This window comes from Phodopus roborovskii, unplaced genomic scaffold, assembly GCF_943737965.1.
Source record: "Phodopus roborovskii unplaced genomic scaffold, PHOROB, whole genome shotgun sequence".
Taxonomy (NCBI): Eukaryota; Metazoa; Chordata; class Mammalia; order Rodentia; family Cricetidae; genus Phodopus; species Phodopus roborovskii.
Window position 1 is genome coordinate 49,948,116 of NW_026126407.1, and position 19,937 is coordinate 49,968,052.

General features: G+C 48.2%; 1 protein-coding gene across 1 annotated transcript; it reads left to right on the top strand.

Annotated features, from left to right (window-relative positions):
- The first annotated feature begins 783 nt into the window (after nt 1–783).
- Flywch1 (FLYWCH-type zinc finger 1) lies at nt 784–19,876 on the top strand. Its single transcript, XM_051181265.1, has 8 exons — nt 784–920; nt 7,691–8,055; nt 8,438–8,863; nt 9,927–10,445; nt 10,575–10,838; nt 15,142–15,405; nt 16,046–16,438; nt 18,769–19,876. The coding sequence occupies exons 2-8, from the start codon at nt 7,803–7,805 to the stop codon at nt 18,792–18,794; spliced, it is 2,145 nt and encodes a 714-aa protein (XP_051037222.1). The 5' UTR covers nt 784–920; nt 7,691–7,802; the 3' UTR covers nt 18,795–19,876.
- The last annotated feature ends 61 nt before the right edge of the window (nt 19,877–19,937 follow it).

The following is a 19,937-nucleotide window of genomic DNA, read 5'->3' on the forward strand; positions in this document are numbered from 1 at the left end:
GGAGATTTAAAGGCTTCACTGTGCTGCATAAGAAAGTTCAGGAGAACCGGAGAGATGGCTCATCCATTAAGAACAATGGATGCTCTTCCAGTGGACCCAGGTTTGATGCCCAGCACCCACATGTTGGTTCACAACTCTTAGCAACTCTAGGGGATCTGACACCCTCTTCTGACTTCTGCAGGCACCAGGCATGCACATGGTGCAGATACACATGCAGACAGAACACTCAAATACATTTTTAAAAAATTAATGTAAGCGAGGCGGAGGCAGGCAGATCTTTGAGTTCGAGGCCAGTCTGGTTTAAAGAGCAGTCCAATACAGCCAGGTCTACACAGAGAAATCCTGTCTTGAAAAGCCAAAACAAATAGGAAAAGAGAGAGAAAGAAAACCAAAATAAATAAGAAAAGAAAGGAAGGAAGGAAGAAAAGGAAAAAGAAAGTTCAGGAAGGTCACTGGCCTAAGAATGCATTTAAGCCAACACTAGGGAAGACCCATGTCTCAATCAAGACTCATTGAGGATCCCTGGCCTGCATCCCTACAACAAATTCACCTGCCGTCCCGCCCCTCCTCCCCTACAGAGCCGGTCCTTAGGTTGTCCCACCTCCTCCATGTTAATAGACCTGCCCCTATACGCTGATTGGCTAAAGCGTTAGGTTGTTACTGCGCTGAGAAGACCCGGAGAAGTAATTTCCGCTTCAGGAATGGCTCCGCGCCTCTGCTGCGCATGCTCACTAGTAGTAGTATGGCGTTCCAAGACGGTTCCGCGCGGGGGCGCGCGAACGGGCACGGGCTCGCTCCCCGGGGGGCAGTTGGCGGCGGGATCGGGCGCTCAGGTCCTGGATCGTAGAGCGGCCCCGGCTGCTAGGCCGACGCCTCCGTTGGCGGAGACCCACACGAAGGACCGCGTGGCAAAGCCGCCGGTGAGGACGGGCCCCTACGGGCGGGAAGGTCCGGCCCGCGGGGCGATGCCTGGTCCGGCTGCCCCGGGGTCGGGCCCGGTGATGGGGAGGAGCCCCAGCTCCGCAGCTCGGACTCGGGTCGCCTTCTTGTCGGTTTTCCGTGGTGCGTGTCCTTTCTCCCTGCCCTCTGTACCAACCCACCTCACCCCTATAACATCCCTAGGTCCGGGATCACACATTCGCCCATCTTCCTCGGACCGTGTCCACCCTGCCCAGTGCGTGTCTGCCTGGCTCTGTCCTCTGTCGCGGCCCATCCTTGCGGCCGCAGGTCCCAGTGACCTTGCACTTTTTGCCGGTTGTTATCCCTCCTAGTTGTGACTATAGATTGCCCGTTATGGCTTTCAAACTTTGTGATTCATTCTAGACTGAGAAACATGTTTTATTTGTACATTCTGTGCCTGACGATAGATTCGTGAATCACACGTTTAAAGAGAGCCGCTTACCCGGTTCACATCTATTCTAATTCATTCCTTTCTCTTCCGTCCCATTCCATTCTATTCTAAATGACTGACTTGCTAACGCACTGATTAAAGACCTAGTTTATTTGACAGCTTTAAACCCTCCTTTACTCCTTACTCCCATAGCCAGATAACCATTGCAAAGAAAGATCTTTTTGTTGTTGTGGTGGTGGTTTTGTTTTGTTTGTCTTTTAGCTTTTCTGCTTTCCAGGGTCCATACCATTGCTGGGGCTTGATTTAGGTTTTCTGGTATGATTCAGGTATGTTTTCCTCATTGTTCTTCCAAGAGACAGTAGTCTGACTTGTGGGGAAAAACTGAAGTTGTGGCCAAGGGAGCTTCTTATGGATTCTGCTTGTCTATGACTGAGATGGCTTTTATTGGAGGTGTTTTTGTGTACACTTGGTTTTTAAGAAGAGTAATTTGTCTGCACTCTTGGGGAGAATTGGAGTGGCCAAAGCTGAAGACCATCAGAGTACTGCCCAGATTTACTGGGGTGAAGAGGAGGCAGTGAGGATGGAAGGCCTTGGTGACAGGAAAACAGATGGGAGAGGGTGTGATTATATACCCAGAGAGTGGCATTTGAGGGTATATCAGGCTAGGTAAAGGAGTACATCTAACCAAGATCCTGATCTAGAGTGATTGGGGAATGTATCATTGGGCTTGCCATGTTTCCTTATCATTCGTTCATTCGTGTGTGTGTGTGTGTGTGTGTGTGTGTGTGTGTGTTTGAGTGTGCTTGTGTGTATGCATGCAGAGGCCTATTCCGTCACTCTGCCTTATTCCTTTAAGACACAGTCTCACTAAAGCTGGAGCTATCCTGGAAGCCATGTCTCTGCCTTCTACAGCACTGGGGTTATAGCCTACTATCACATGAATGCTGGTATCTGAGCTAATGTCCTCATGCTTATGCAGCAAGTGCTGTTGTCTGCTGAGCCATCCTCACCCCTCCCCCATCCCCAGCTTTCCTTATCTGTGACAAAATACTTCAGTGTTGGTGTACTCCTCCTGGGTGGGGGATGATGACGTCGATTGAACAGAATGAGAACATACTCATTTTCTTTGGCTTTGGAGATTCTAGTCCAAGAACTGGCAGTTGAATTTCCTTGCAATGGATGGGCTATGTGATGATGGCTCAGAGCAAATAATGGAGCAAGCTGCTCCTATCCTAGTTAGGAAGCAAGAGTGAGAAGGCTGGGGTTCCCATAGGTCCCTCAAGGGCATACTTCATCGATCTAAGGGCTTTCCCTAAAGGTTTCATGACGTCCCAAAAGTGCCACATTGATTCTTTGATTTCTAGGGAAAAAAAAATTCTTCGGAGACAGAGTCCTTCTATGTCAGTCTGACACCTAGAATATGTAGCCCAGGCTGGCCTTGGACTAGCAGAGATCCCCCTGCCCCTCCCTCCTGAGTGCTGGGATTAAAGACATGCACCACCACGTTCTGCTGCAGTGTCTGTATTTCTAATTGCTTTGAAACAGGGCTCTCAGACTGTCGTCACCTTTCCACCCAAGGCAGCCTGCAGTATTGTTTCCACAGTTACTTGACAAAAGAGGTGATACTGGATTTTATGTAGTGCATAGAGACGATAAACACCCTACCCTGCCCGACCCCTCACAGTGAAGCAGGATCAGGTCTAGAATGCCACTGATGTTGAGTTCGTGAAACTCCACTTATAGTAGTTAGTGGCAGTCTTTCTGGGGATTGTTACCACCTTCATCTTGTCTCAGGAGTGATGCTTGCCCACATAATTTCACTTAACAATATCTCATTTGATACTTGGTGGGGGGGGGGTAGAGGAGGAAGCCAGGAATGGCTCTCTACGTTATGTTTTAAGACAGAACTTCACACTGAACCCAAAGCTTACTATTTCAGTGAGGCTGGGTAGCAGCAAGCTCCTAAGATCCCAATGCTGGGATTACAGTCAATGACCCTCTTTTACAAAGATGCTGTGCTAGTATTCTGACAGGATATGTTCTCAGCTGCAGGCACTAAGAGCACCACCTGTGCACATTCATTACATTCCCCTTTAGAGAGCTCTGCCCACCTCCTTCTCTCTCTCTCTCTCTCTCTCTCTCTCTCTCTCTCTCTCTCTCTCTCTCTCTCTCTCTCTGATTCTCTGCCTGTCTCTCCCCCCAACCCTCTATCTGCCTCTCTTTTCTCTTTTCCTTTTTTTTTTTTTTTTTTTTTTTTTTTTTTTTTTGTTTGTTTTTGTTTTTTTTGAGACAGAGTTTCTCTGTGGTTTTGGAACTGTCCTGGAACTAGTTCTTGTAGGCTGGAGATCTGCCTGCCTCTGCCTCTCGAGCGCTGGGACTAAAGGTGTCCGCCACCAACACCCAGCTCTCTTTTCTCTTCTGTTGCTCTTATCCTCAAAAGCCTGTCTCTCCTCTCCCACCCTTTTCCCATTCTCTTTGCCCTAATAAAAAACCCTTCCATGTGAGCTTTCTTGAATGGCATCTTTCTCTCTCATGATACTTTTTAAATTACAACATGCTGGGGAGTTGAATTCAGTATCTCATACTTTTACAGCAAAAACTCTTACATTGAGCCATCTCCCCTGACCATCATTTACTGCTTTTCCTACTTTGCAGGTGAGCGACCAGGGGAGTTCTGATAAAACCATGCAAGGGCATGGTAATATATAGTTTATCTCTCATGTAAAGGTAGCTATTGCTCTGCTGTTAGCTGCCTAGAAAGGCTTCTGGCTTTCAGGATTTTAGTTAGTAGTTAGAGATTGGACTCAGTTGTATCTGAGAGGTACTGGATAATTCTTAACATTGCAGGGCTTCTTGGCCTGCTCTGAGCACTGTGTGACCACTAGCAAAGCCACAGTGGGAGAGCTGTAATCACCCAGCCCCAACCTCAGCACTGAGGGAGGAGAGGGTATGGAGAGTATACCACAAACTTGAGACTCTTGAATGTGCTGTTCACATCTGTCTTACCTGAACACACTGTGTTTTCATTATAGGCTTATATTGAGTGAGAAGTAGATATTGCAAAATAAACACATTAAAGCTCAAGTCGATGGGCAAAGCAAATAAAACAAGGCAGGGCATGGTGGCACACATCCAGTCTTAGCCCTTGGAGGTAGAGAAAGGAAGATCAGGCATTCAAGACCAGCCACAGCTGCATAATGGGTTTGATGCTAGCCTGGGCAGAGGTAGGTGAATTTCCTTGAGTTCCAGGACAGCCTGATCTACATAGTGAGGCCTGGTCTCAGCAAGGGGGGAAAAAAAAATCCTGATGGGCTGGATAGATGACTCAGCAGATAAAGGCACTTGCTACCATGCTGAAGGCCTGGCTAGGTGACCGGAGTCCATCTTGGTCACAGAGAACTGACTGCTGCATGTCATCAAGTGCATGTACACGTTCACATAGACAATAAATAAAATGTATTTTAGGGTTTTGTTTTTGTTTTGGGGGTTTTCAAGACAGGGTTCTTTGGGTAGCACTGGCTGTCCTGGAACTCTGTGAACCTCAAACCCAGAGAGATCTGCTTGCCTTTGCCTCCAGAGTGCTGGGGTTCAAGGTGTGCACCATCACCACCTGGCTTTGTTTTTTGTTGTTGTTGTTGTTTTTAACTGAAAATAGAGCTGGGGACATGGCTCAGCCAGTTGGCTGTGAGCTGTGAGGACTGGTTTGGATCCCATTGTTCATGTAAGACCAGGTATGGTATCACTCATCTGCAGTCCTAGCTTCTGTGATAAGATGGGAGGCAGGAGACATTCAGCACTCTCGTTAGCCTGGCATTGCCTTCTAATAGGAATAAGAAACCCTTCCTCAAATGAGGTAAAGGCAAAGACTGACACCCAAGGTTGTTATTTGACCTCCACATGCGTGATGCTCTTGCCCACACTTATACTCAAGCACATGTGTACCCTCATGTACTTACATACAAAGACACAAAGATTTAAAAAAAAATCAGGATTGTATAAAGAACGCCTGTACCCCCATCAACATGAATGTCAGCATCTTACACTTTTTATCTGACTTTATTTATTTGTGTGTGTGTGTTTTATTGTGTTTGTATGATGTGGGCCTCATGCTGTGACACTTGGATGGAGGTCAGAAGACAACTGTGGAACCAGTTCTGCTTTTATGTGGCCTCCAGGGATCAGGCTTGCTTTGGTTTTTGTTTGTTGAGACAAGACCTGATTATGTAGCCCAGACAGACTGGCCTGAAATTCTGCCTCAGTCTCCTGAGTGAACTGTCCTCATACCTGGTTTTATTTGCTTCTGGGATAGCCTTATATTCACCAGACAAGCATTTTTTTTAAAGGATTTTTTTATTTAATGATTTATTTATTTATTATGTATACTATGTTCTGTGTGCATGTATGCCTACAGTCCAGAAGAGGGCACCATCATTACAGATGGTTGTGAGCTGCCATGTGGTTGCTGGGAATTGAACTCTGGACCTCTGGAAGAACTGCCAGTGCTCTTAATGCCTAAGCCATCTCTCCAGCCCCACCAGGCAAGCCATTTTAGCAACTGAACTACATTCATTGTTATTTGTTTTAATAGGTTTTTATTTTTTGGTCTTTTGTTTTTTTATGTTTTATTTTATTTATTTATTTTTTTTTTTGCCTGCTTGTACATCTGTGTGAGGGTGTCAGACCCCCCTAGAATTGGAGTTATAGTTATGAGCCACCATGTGGGTGCTGGGAATTAAATCTGAGTCCTTTAGAGGAGCAGTCAGTGCTCTAACTGCTGAGGCATCTCTTCAGCACCCTCCATTGGTGTTTTTAAACAGAGTGTACAGTCATCACCATCGCCAATTCTGGGACACTTTCATGAGTGCAGATGAAAATCTGCACCCATTGGCAATCACTTCTTGGTCGTTTTCAGTGTCTGTATGCTGCCTCTCTCTAAATACTCCATATAAACAGATCCTGAGATGCTGATCTTTCTTACTGGTTTCTTTCACTGAGGGTATTAAAAAAGAAGCAGCAGCTGGGCATGGTGGTGCATGCCTTTAATCCCAGCACTGGGGAGGCAGAGTCAGGCAGATCTCAGTGAATTAGAGGCTACCCTGGTCTACAGAGTGAGTTCAAAGACAGTCAAGGCTACACAGAGAAACCCTGTCTTGAAAAACAAACAAAAAACTTGAAAAACAAAAAAAGTGTGTGTATGGTTTTGACTCAAGTTATTACTATGTAGTCTTGGCTAGCCTGGGACTTACTATGTAGACCAGACTGGTCTAGAACTCAGAGATTCATATGCCCCTATCCCCTGAGTGTTGGGACTAAAGGCATGTGCCACTATGCTCAGCTTTTCTTTTTTTCAAGACAGGGTTTCTCTGTATTGCTTTGGAGCCTGTCCTAGAACTAGCTCTATATAGACCAGGCTGGCCTTGAACTCACAGAGATCCACCTGCCTCTGCCTCCCGAGTGCTGGAATTAAAGGCATGTGCCACCAATGCCCAGCTTACGCTTAGCTTAAAAAAAAAAAAAAATTAAAAAAGCTAAAAATGTCTGGAGTGTTACAGTCTTATTTAATGGCTGTTATTGGAAGGTGGGAAACTCATTGCTTGGTACATATTACTCAGTTGTCCCAGAAAGACAGGAAGCCCACCCTGGGGTAGCACCCTATATCTAACCATCCTTGTCCAGACTGGAAGCCTGAAACCCTGACTGCCTAGCCAAGGTAACACCAGGAACAGAAGTTCCAAGGTCAATGCAAAGAGCCTCTGGTATATGGAGGACTGTGCTGAGTTGAAGCCTCCAGAGAAGGTCAGAGGATAACCTGTGTGAACCCAGAGTCCCATTTCCTGGAGCTAGGCATCAGCCTTCTGCCATGTGGGGTACTAGCACTTACTGGCCTGGGTTCTTTGAGATAGGCACCCAGCATTGAGGTGAACTGCACAGGGCCAAGCCCAGGTAGGCACCCAGGCATCTGAACAGGCTCAGTGGAATTTTGTCCTCTTCATTCTCAGGTATGTCTAGTTCCTGTGCCTCTCTGTCTTTTTACCTTTTAGATGGGCCATTAAGAATGGTCTGGAAGGGATCTATGCTAGACAATGATGCGGCTTCTAAGGTAGAAATTCAATAGTTAGTACATTAGTCACCAGTCACCTGAAGAGACTTGGTGGGACTGCCAGCAAAGGTACTGGTAATTCATCTGTCCTGGGCTCCTACATATCAGGTCCCTCTGCAGCCTCTCAGCCCCAGGGCACTGAGGAAGTTCCATCTCCCCCCAGGCTCCACTGAAGATCCACTTGTTAGAGCCCCAGCCCCAGGAGCCTCTTCCACTAACTGCCTTGGTTCCTCTCTTAGGACGGAGCCTCTGGGCTCACACAGTTCTGCTCGGGAGGAAGAGGAAGAAGGGAAAGAGATCCATTTACCAGAAGGCTGAAGGTGGCCTGAGGGCCAGATTCTCAGACCCAGGATGCCCCTACCTGAGCCCAATGAGCAGGAGAGTGAGCGTGTGAAAGCTGGCCAAGAGCCATCTCTTGGAGCCAGGAAGCCCCAAGAGCCCTCCAATTTGGTCCTGGCCGGGGATAAAGGGGGATCCAAACCAACTGGTGTCGTGTCCCTGGAGATGCCAGGTCCTGCCACCCTATCCAGCAACACCTCCCAGACTTTGCCTGCCAAGAAGCAGGGGCGGATAATTCACCGGAAACGTAGCAGGGTAGATGCAGGTGAGATTTCCCGACCCTGCTGGTCCTGTCTCTGCCAAATCTGTTGACCTGCACATCCTCATTTTCCATCAGGGAGACCTTGGATGTCCCATTCTTCTTCCAATTGCGCCATTTAGTCTGTAAACACACCCTGTGTCCCAGGCACCAGGCCCACTCCCCAAGCTTATGGGAACTGCATTTATATGCAGACTTCTCTAAACTCCTTAAATCTCCCTTAACCACAAAAGCAGCTTCAAAAAACCTGATCTTGCCTGGCAGTTAGGAGCCTGAGAAAGCATCATCCTGCCTACAGGACCCTACCACTCCCAAGACCCACTCACCGAGGCCCCTGACCTTGACCCTTGCCCTGAAGAAGCTAACCCAGACTTTTTTATACCTCCAGCTACCCCTCAGCCCCTGGAGTTCCTGAAGACCCAATATGGGGGCCGCCTTCTGGTGCACAAATCATTCCTGTACAAGCAAGAGAAGGCTGTGGGGGACAAGGTGTACTGGAAGTGCCGACAGCACTCAGAGCTAAGCTGCCGGGGACGGGCCATCACCCGTGGCTTCAGAGTCACAGTGATGCGGGACCATTGTCACCCACCTGATGAGGCGGGCCTACAGGTTCGGCGTCAGAAGGAGAAGCCACCTAGCTCAGACCTGCCTGAAGGCTCTGAAGGACAAGAAGATGGGGTGAGCCTATGGCTGTACCCTGTGGAGCCAGAGCCCACCCCTCAGCAAAGCATTGAAGCCCCAGAAGAGGACCAGGGGTACCGATCCCTGGCGCTGGAGAGCTTGCCTCCCAAGAAACGCCCCACACCAGGAGTGGGTGAGTACATGTCCTCTCCTTTCTTGCAGCAGAAAAGAACCCTCAGATCCTTCATGCCCAAATTTAAAAAAAAAAAAAAAGGGGGGGGGTTTTATGAGGGTTTTTAAAATATGCTCAAAGTCAAAACTATAAATGCACCCCAGTCATCATTAAGCCCACGGGACAGACAGCATTGTGATATGCTGGTCTCAGGGCCTTTCAGAATTTCCCACGAAGCAGGGCTTGTATGGGTTCTAGAAAAATCTGCATGCTGATGGGCAGGTTTCAGTGATTGAGGCTAACTTTGGGCAGGGTTCCCAGGGGCAAGGCGTGGCTTTTGAGTCACAGGTTTAAATTCTAGCCCCATGGATTAAGGCCTTAGTCTCAGAAAATTCACCTGAGGTCTGGGGTCACAGGAGCTTATTCCTGAAGCAGGTTGTGGAACTTGTGGCAGGGGGGTTGGGGGCCAGGGGGAGCTGGATGCTGATCACCTCATATTCTGTACTGCTTAGCTAGCTGAAAGGTGGTGTGCATTCTTAGAGTAGGTGGGTGTGGCTTCTGGGAGGCTGGATGTTTCCTGACCCACCAGGGGCTGTGAGGATCTGAGTGGCTGAACTGTGTTCTGGTGGGAGGGAGCATCTTATCATGTATGTTAAGAATATTTGAGTGTGTGTCTATATTACTAAAAAAGAGGGGCTAAGGGTGTCACTCGGTGGTAGAGCACTTGCCTGCATAGCATGTTTGAGCCCTTAGGCTTAATTCTATACACTATAAAAACAAAAGTTAGAGAAAAATTTTGAGCAAACCCTAGAAAAATATGGCCAAGAGTGGCCCAGAACATAACCTATGAATCAGAACCCAGCTTGACCCCTCCCATTGCGGTGTGAACTAGTGAGCTGAGCTCTAATTGACTTGGAAAGGAACCCTTGTTTCTCTTGGGTGGCTTGGTGGGAATGCATTGGGATTCACACATGTCCAGCTCAGGGAAGTATGTCATCATTTGGGAGAAAAGTATTTGGCAGTTCCTCCTGGGACCCCTGGACTCTTGTCCTTGGTGTGTGACCTTCTTGGGTTCTTCCCTCAGTACGGTATCGGCCCCTTGAGTTCCTGAAGACATGCTATGGGGGCACTTTCCTGGTACATCAGTCCTTCCTCTACAAGCGGGAGAAGACTGTGGGGAGCAAGGTGTACTGGACCTGCCGGGAGCATGCAGTCCATGGTTGCCGTAGCCGTGCCATCACCCAAGGCCAGCGAGTGACAGTGATGCGCAGCCACTGCCACTCACCTGACATGGAAGGTCTGCAGGCCCGGCGACAGCAGGAAAAGACCATAAAGAAGATACAGGCACGGCGAATTGGTGCTGGGGACTTGGAGGATTGCGATGACATCGAGGACACACTGCTCCAAGGGGTGGACAGCCTGTTCTACCGCAGGGGGCAGGGCACACTGACTCTCAGTAGGTCCAGGTCCAGGTCCAAGTCCAGGTCTAAGTCCAAGTCCAAGTCAAAGTCCAAGTCCAAGTCCAAGTCCAGAAAACGAGCAAGGAAGAATCAGGAATCCTTTCAGGAACCCCCCGAGCAGGAGGACCAGGATGTGGACCCCAGTAAGTCTTATTATTTGGAGCGTCCTGGCCAGAGTTGGCTGCCTCATTTTGGGAGGGGGTGGCCAGCTTTCTCAACCTACCCCTGCATTCTTATTCTGCACCCCTAACGGCCTTTCCCATGCTCTGCAGGAGGCCCAGAATTCCTGAGGACCCCGCTAGGGGGCAATTTCCTGGTGTATGAGTCCTTCCTCTACAGGAGGGAGAAAGCAGCTGGTGAGAAGGTGTACTGGACTTGCCGGGATCAGGCACGAATGGGCTGCCGCAGCAGAGCCATCACTCAGGGCCGGCAGGTGACTGTGATGCGAGGCCACTGTCATCCACCGGACCTGTTAGGATTGGAGACTCTGAGGCAGCGGGAGAAGCGCCCTGGCCCCTCTCAGTGGGATGGCCCAGGTACCTTTGGTGACCCCACAGCTTTTTTTTTTTTTCTTTTCTATTGGTTATATGTGTCCTGCCCTCCCTCCTGGAAATAATCTGGAAGTCTCAAGCGTCCCTTCTATGCCTCCCCCACTTCTGCCCCCATACTCAGTCTGTCTGGGATTTTCTCTCCTAGGTTCCTCTTTACCTGCCTACTTATTTCTTCTAGGCTCAAAACCTGATAAACTCACTCTCTCCTCTGTTATTGATAGAGGCTGCTGAGTGTATACAGTCAGATTCTCATTCCAACAGTGAAAACAGGGCAGCAAGTCAGCCTCAGAGTCTGGGAGCTGGAAGAGCCAAACCTCTCTCCAGCTTTATCTGTAGCATACTTGCATGCCAAGAGTCCTAGCTGTGCCCATTTGGCTCCAGAAGAGCCTGATGTCTGCCTAGGGAAAGTGGTTGTAGCCAGCCTTCTCACCATTCTCCCACACTCACCAGTCTCCCGTTCCTGTAGTTTTTGGAATCCTCTGAGTTACCTTTTGGTCCTAAACTTATTCCAGATACAGGAGGTGTTTTATCATCTTTACTCAGTTTTTGTTCTGTTTCTGTGACAACTCTTACAAACAGGGAGATGATGCCAGGACAAGACATCACTCCCAGCCCCATACATCCCTACTCTAAGCATTTACTTCCCAGTTTCTTAAAATGCATTCTACCACTATTTTATTAATCCATTTAATCCATTTTTAAATCTCCTTGTTACCTGCTGATGTCCAACCAGAGGAACTGACTTAGCTTTGGTATACTTTTTGAGTAGGTTTTATGCTTGTTTGTTTTATTATGGGTTAGTGTTTTTGAAACAGGACTTAAGTCTCAACTATGTAACTTTGAATGGCCTCAAACTCAGAGTATCTGCCTCTGTGAGTATGAACATGCGCGTGTACACATGCATGCCATAAATAAGTACATGCATACTTTGGCATACATGTATCAGTCCAAGGACAATAAATAGGAGTTAGTTTTTTCCTTCTGTCACGTAGGCCCTGGGGATTGAACTCATATTGACAGTCTTGGAAGTGCTTTTGTTTTCTGAACTGTCTCACTAGCCTCTGCCTTCTGTTCTTATCAAATTCTGCCCCTGCTAAGCTGGGACTATTCCTGCACTTTTCTTTCCTTCCCTGTGTGGCTGTCCAAAAGCTGCTGTCTGTGCCTCTTTTTCCAGAGACCCATCACTGCCTCCATCCTTCTCCACTGTCTTTGTTTTGTTGTTTTGCTTTGTTTTGGATTTTTCAAGACAGAGTTTCTCTGTAGCTTTGAAGCCTGTCCTGAAACTAGCTCTGTAGACCAGGCTGGTCTCAAACTCACAGAGATCCGTCTGCCTCTGCCTCCTGAGTGCTGGGATTAAAGGCATGTGCCACCATTGTCTTTGTATCGCATCAACAAATGATTCCAAAGCTTGCTCAGCCCTGCTTCAGCCTTGCCTGGGGGCTGATGCTAAACCTTATCATCACCTAGATTCCTTTGGTCAGGAATCCTTTGCCTCTGGGCTTTCTTGTCTTGGTTTGAGAGGTCCTTGAGCCAGTCATCTTGAAGACCTGCCCATCAGGAGCTGTTGGTAGTTTCCTCGTACACTTGCTGGATAGTGTGACTGTCCAAGAGTGCCAGGCTGTAAAGGGTCATTCCACAGTAGCTGAATCTATTTGAAAATAGCATAGTCTTTTTCTTATGGCTGACACTAGAGGTGTGGCCAGATTCTGTTGTAGGACTTGGGAATCCTCTACTTCCCTGTTGTGCTAAGGCTGTGGTTCTCTAAGTTCCTTTTCACACTGTAGCTTGTGTTCATCAACAGTGTCTTCCTTATTCGTTTTTGTTCTGTTCCATTTTGTTTTGAGACAGGGTCTCTCTGTGTACTCCTGGCTTGTTATGTAGACCAGGCTAGATTTGAACTTGAGGAGATCCTCTTGCCTCTGCCTGAGTGCTGGGATTACAGGTACAAGCCACCATGCCTGGTGCGACACAGTGTCTTCTCACATGCTCCTGTTCTGTGGCTTTCTGTGACTAGAGTTACACAGTCATTGATCCTCCTGTGATGACCCTGGTCACTTTTGTAGTACCATCTGAGATTTTTCTAGGTTTTGTTTTCTGTTTTTTTCTACTAAAGCTTTAAGTTTCTGCCCTCATACAAAAATGGCTTTTTTATATTGTGCCTAGTCTTGGTAGAATGATGGCCTCTGCCTGTGTTCTGCTGAGGCAATAGCTGTTTTCTCCAGGCACAGTCTTCACCTGCCTGCTCTGGTGTCTGCCTTCCAGTATGCAGCTTTCCCAATGTGTATTGGCCTTCCAGGCCTGCTCATGTTAAAGGAAGGCCCTATCCTATCTGTGCACGGGACCTGCCTTTGCCTTTGCAGAGCTGGAGTTCTGGGTCCAACACAGACTTCTTCCTCCTCCCTCTCAGTGTCTTGTCTCTTCCACTGGACCCCCTGCTTTGTTCCTTATATATAAACCCACCTTGATGCCCAGTGCCTCTCTAGCTCAGCCATTGTCTACTTGTTTGGTGTAGATCTTGATACAAGGCTTGGCTGAGTAAATGAGTGTTTTTCCTTCATGTGTGTTTATGCTTATTGGAAGCCAAAGGCAGCACTGAATCCCCAGGAACTGGAGTTACAGATGGCTGTGAGCTACTGTGTGGGTGTTGGAAACTGAACTTGGGTCCTCTGAAAGAGCAGCCAATGCTCTTAATGGCTGAGCCATCTTTCCAGCCCCTTGGCTCAGGTCTTATCTTGCTGCATCCTTAACATTTTACAGCCCCTCTGCTATTCATTCTGTTGGTGTCTTTGGCTTACTGTTTCTCTGTTCTCTACCATTTTTATTTCCTGAAAGCCCCTTTTTTTTTTTTTTAATATTCACATATGTGGCTGTTTTGCCTCTTTATATGTTTATGTACCATGTGTGTGCCTGATGTCTATAGAGGCTGTGCCTGGTACCTGTGGATGCCAGAAGAGGGCATCAGATTCCCTGGAAATGGAATTATAGATGGTTGTAAGATGGTGTGTGGCTGCTGGGAATTGAATTTGGGTCCTCTGGAAGAGCAACCTGTGCCTCTTTACAGTTTAACTTCCATCTCTCTCTCCAGCCCTACCCTCACAAACATTTTACTTCCATGTGGAGGAGGTGGACCATTCCCACAACCACAGGCTTGCTCTCCTCCCTCTTGTCCTCTGGGCTACTTTGCTCTGCAGGTTCCTAACCTTCTGGTCTTCTTCAGCACCTTTCTGGTCACTCTGGAGTCAGGTGCTTCTACCCAAACCCTCAGCCTTTCAGGGATACGCACTCCCCAGCTTCTTTCGTCATCTGATGACTCCCTAGTCTGTCAGTGTCTTCAGTGCTCCTACTAGTGTGGCCCATTAAGCCCTGCTTAAAGTGTTCCTGCTTTCTTAATCCAAAGTCCACATTTTGCCAACAAACAGCATGATCAGGCCTGCCTCACTGGTACCAACTTCTGTCTTAGTCAGTGTTGTATTGCTGTGAAGACACACCATAACCCTGGCAACTCTTATAAAAGAACATGTTTAATTGGGATTTGCTTACAGTTTTAGAGGTTTAGGTCATTATCATCATGGTGGAGAACATGGTAACACACAGGCAGACGGTGCTGGAGAAGTAGTTGAGAGTTCTCCATCTACATCTGCAGGCAGCAAGCAGGAAGAGAGAGAGAGCCACGAGGCCTGGCTTGGGCTTCTGAAACCTCAAAAAAAGTTCACCCAACAAGGCCACATCCCCCAGTCCTTTCTAACAGCGCCACTCCCTGGTGACAAAGCATTCAAATCTGTGAGGCTATGGAGGCCATTCCTGTTGAAACCACCACAGCAGCCCTCCTGCCCGGTCAAAAGGATATCAAGGAATGGGGCCGGGCCAGGCTGTCTCTCAGGTTCCTCTTACCTCCACAGCTCACGCTTAAGCCCAGCAAACACACATACTGTTCAGACTAGGAGTACCTGCCTGCTGGCCTGGAGGGCACCTAGTGTAAGTGAGCAAACAAACACCCTAACCCCCCTTCCTACACTATCATGATGGAAGCCTTCACCTGCAAGGCTTGGCCTGGCCAGTCTCCAGCCTTGGGACAGGTAGACCCTGTCCCGAGGGCACAGTAGGGTTTGAGGACACAGGGCTGTCTCACTGTGAGCAGCAGGGAAGGCGTGAAGTGGGCAGTAGGGTCTCTCCAACATGTATGGTGTTCTCGGCTATGAAAATAGGAACATTCCCCAATCCTCCCCTCCTAATGTCAGGTTCAGCTTCCATGCCCCCTTCCCTGATCGCTTCCCTGGTTTCTTTACAGAAGGGCCAGAGTTCCTGAAGACCCCTCTTGGGGGAAGCTTCCTGGTGTATGAGTCCTTCCTCTATAGGAGGGAAAAAGCAACTGGCGATAAAGTGTACTGGACTTGCAGAGACCAAGCACGTATGGGCTGTCGTAGCCGTGCCATTACACAGGGCCAGCGGGTGATGGTCATGCGCCGGCACTGCCACCCACCTGACATGGGTGGCCTGGAAGCCCTGCGGCAGCGAGAGAACTTCCCTAACGTAACCAACTGGGAAGGCCCAGGTATGTGGAGGGAGAGTGGCTTCTCATCTTCCTGCAACATTCCAGTCCCTTTCCAGGCTCTGTGCCTGAGGCACTAATTTTACCATGTGATTAATTGCTACTGCTGAGAGACACTAACTCTGGCCCAAAGAAAAAGTAAGGGTGGGCTAGGGGTGGCATGGCTGGCAGTCGCCAGTGACTCATGACTGAGCAGAATAAAGACCCTCCATCCCAGGGCCTCTTTCCCCTGTCTTCTCCCTGGGCCTGTTCTGCTCTAGCGAAGTCTGAAAATGGCTTTGTGGCCAGCTGGTGGGCGGGGAAATAAGAGGCCCCCCACTGTACAGACCAGATGATCGCTAGCCTTCCAGTAGGGCACCACTTCTATCTGGTCGACCGCAGTAAGCATGGAGTTTGTGGTCTTGTGAGGCCTCCAGCAGAGCTCCAGGGACAGTCCAGGTGGCATTGGAGCCTCTGTGAAGGAAAACAAGTATGTATATTAGAGTCTGGGGATCATGGCTGAGCATTAGTCCCCAGAGTCCAGGCAAAGTGAAGGGGACCAGAGTGGATCCTCTTGGGATTGCAGTGGACAGAGAAAGGCCAGTCCCCTGTTGCCGAGAGCTGGGCTCTAGTGGTCCCCTTACAGTATGACCTGTCCCTACAGAGCCTCTGCAGCCACTGGAGTTCCTGCGGACACCTCTTGGAGGCCGGTTCCTGGTGTATGAGTCCTTCCTGTACAGGAAGGAGAAGGCTGCCGGTGAGAAGGTGTACTGGATGTGTCGGGACCAGGCTCGTCTGGGCTGTCGCAGCCGTGCCATCACCCAGGGCCGGCGGGTCATGGTGATGCGGAGCCATTGCCACCCACCTGACCTGGATGGCCTAGAGGCCCTGCGGCAGCGAGAGCGGGAGCAGCAAGAGCGGGAGCAAGAACAGGAAAGGGAGCGAGAGCAGGAGCTAGAGAGGGAGAGAGAGCAGGAGCAAGAGCGGGAACGGGAGCGGGAGCGGGAGCGGCGCTCCAGTGTAGCCAAGAAGAAAAAGAAGAGGAGGAAGAAGAAAAGTAAGTATTGAGTGACCAGGAGCTTTGTGCCCTTTCCTCGTTTCTATTGGTCCCTTCCTATTGACGTGAAACTACCTACATCTTCGTAGTCCTTAGACCAGTTCATTCCAAATCGATCCCTTTTTTTCTTTCTCTCCTTGGGACAGGGTTTCTAGGTGTAATAACAAACAACTCTAGCTGTCCTAGAACTCACTTTGTAGATCAGGCTGGCCTTGAACTCAGAGAGATCTGCCTGCCTCTGCCTCCTCAGTGCTGGGACTAAAGGTATGTGCCACTATGCTGGGCTTGATCTTCCTCTTTTATACTAACACAGCTCAATACTTTCTAGGTCATTATTTTTTGAAAAAAAAAAATAAAAAAATATAGACTACCCCAGAAGGATGCAGTAATGTTATGTGTTGGTATAAATGTACTACACACACAGGTTTGCAAATAATTTTAATTAAAAATTAGTTCCCTTCATATAAACAAATAGAAAACCAATCTTTTTGTTTTGTTGTTATTTTGAGATAGTGTCTAGATAGCCTAAGCTAGCATCAAACTCACAATATATTTTAGGACAATTTTGAATTTTGATTCTCTTGTCCCACAAGTGCTAGGATTACAAATGTGTGTTCTCACTGTTATGGCCTGGGTTCACTTCCTGGTCAGGGTAGCATTTATTGGGCTGGAGAGATGGCTCAGAGGTTAAGAGCACTTGCTGTTCTTGGAGAGGACCCTATGATGGTTTATAACCCTCTGTAACTCATTCCAGAGGCGTTGACACTCTCCTGTCAGACAAACATTTGGTGTGCAGACAGAATACCCATACACACAAACATTAAAAAAAATAAAAAGGATAGTGGGAAGAAAGAAGTCATATTGCCACATAGAAGGATGATGGGGGCTGGAGAGATGGCACAATGGTTAAAGAGCACTGGCTGCTCTAATAGAGGACTCCGTTTTCATGCCATTCACAAGCATCTGTAACTCCAGCTGCAAGGGATCCATCACCCTCTTCAGGACTGAGGGTACACATTGGCACACACACACTACACACAAATAAAAGCTTTAAATGATAAGCCAGGTGTAGTGGCACATGCTTTTAATCCCGCATCAGGGAGAGGCAGGTACATTTCTGTGAGTTCAAGGCTAACCTGGTTTACATAGCAAGACCTCATCTCAAAAATAAGTAAAATGATCAATAATCATAGGCTATTACAGACAACATTTATTAGTATGTCAACAACTTTGATCACTTGTTTAATGAAACTAGAGAGAGGGGACTAGAGGCTCAGTTGTAGAACACCTGTGAGACCCTGCATTTAATGCCCAGAACCACAAAAATATACCAAGAGCGGTAAAAACTACAAAAAAGTAATTCAAGAAGAGGTTAGAGCAGGAATCATGTTGGAAGTAAGTCATCTGCCCTTGAGCCTTCAGATGACTGTGGTCCTGGTGACAGTTCTCAACTTCATGGTGAGTCAGAACTACCCAGCCCAGCCGCTCTTGCAATATTGACCTCCAAAAGCTGTGTTGGGGTGATTTGTGACAGTGCGTTGGGTAACTAAGATAGTCACCTATGAGTCTCCTGGCTCTCAGGAGAATTTCAGGCACCAGAGTCATCTTTGCTGAGGAAGAAACTAGAGCCTGCCTATAGTCCCAGCACTCAGGAAGCTGAGGCAGGAAGAGCATCAGTTGAAGGCCTGCCTGGGCTACATGGTCAGTTCCAAGCCCAACTCAGCTATATAGTGAGATAGGGTTTTTTTGTTTGTTGTTTTTGTTTTTTCAAGACAAGGTTCCTCTGTAGCTTTGGAGGCTGTCCTGGAACTCGCTCAGTAGACCAGGTGGCCTCGAACTCACAGAGGTCCACCTGTCTCTGCCTCCTGAGTGCTGGGACTAAAGGCATGTACCACTATTGGTGAGATAAGTTTGTTTTGTTTTAAGACAAAGAAAAAAAGCAAAAACTCAGATCATAAATAAATCTTTGGGTTTGGTTTTGTTTTTTTGGGGTAGGGTTTCTCTTTGTAATCCTGCCTGTCCTGGAACTTACTCTATAGACCAGGCTGGCCTGAATTCCGAGATCTACCTACCTCTGACTCCCAAGTGCTGGAATTAAAGGCGTGCACCACCAAATCCAGCTTGATTTCTGTTTGGTTTTTGTTTTTGTTTTGAGACAGGGTCTGTAGTTATAGCCCTGGCTGTCCTAGAACTCACTATGTAGACCAGGCTGGTCTTGAACTCACAGAGATCTGCCTGCTTCTGCCTCCTGAATGTGGGACTAAAGACATGTACAGCCACCTCCTAGCTAAATAAAACCTTTGTAATGATACACATTTCTCTGTCGTCAGGAACAACGAAGAAGAGTAAAAACTGAAGAGCTGGTCCCAGTGAGGCGAGTCTTCTCTGAAGCAACAGAGGAGCAGCTGACATCCCAGATGCAGGCATTTCCCATCCGCTCAGATTTGCTTGACAACTCCCTTCACTCTTCCAAAGCATTGACGACCTTCACATTTCCTCAGAGGTCTCCCAGGAGGAGTGCTTTGACTTTGGGTGGTACCTTGTGTTGGCAAAAAAATAGTGCCAAGAGCTGATGGGTGGCCTGCAGACCTGTGCCATGCTGCTGTCACCTTTATGACCTTAGACAGCTGTGGAGAATTGTGTCTGGACTGATATACCTCGACCCCACTCTGCTGTCCAGGCCTCAGCACCATCTGCTTCCAGAGCATGCAGCCTTGCAGAGAGCTTTCCAGTGGGGTATGACCCTTCATAAGCTTCATAAAGTTCAGCAAAATGAATTTGTCCTCAGGCAGGATATGTACGGGAACTTCTTGCCACCCTCTGAAGACAGTGCAAGTCACAATGGGTTTTTTGTTTTTGTTTTTTGCATCTTTTAGGGACAGGTGCCTTCCTGGTCTTGTCTCTTGCTGCTTAGGAGGACACAGCCAGCCCCAACCATGACAGAGCAGGCCAGGCTTAAGGCTTCGCTATTTCTGACAGATTTTGAGTCTTGCATTCTGTCCCAACTTAAAGTAAATCTATGCCCACAGTTCTCATGGCAGCAGAAGTTCCTAGCAATGGGAGCCAGCCTAGATATCAGGAAGAAGTGACACCAGATAGGCATGGTCCAGTGGCAGCTGCACCACTGAGAATTGCCCACATGGTGTCGCCTGATGCACAAGGAGAGTTACATGGCACCAAAGTCTGCCTCCTATAGAAGAGTTTAGCAGAATTTAGAGAGCCATGCTAGAAGTGGCACTGTAACATCCCTGGGAACTGCAGAACTTTCTGCATGCTACACCCTAGACAGAGCTGTCCTTAACCCTGTCCTAGAGCTGCATGCTCCTCTCCTTTAGCAAGCAAGCCATGAAGCAGCCACCCCTGTGGGATAGTGATGGCCTAGTGCCTACCCCTGGCTTCTGCTCATCTGCTTCCCTCAATAAACCCTATTTAGTCTCATGATGCAGTGCTGCTGTCCTGACACCCCATCTGCAACAGTAGGCTGGGCTGCACAAAGCCA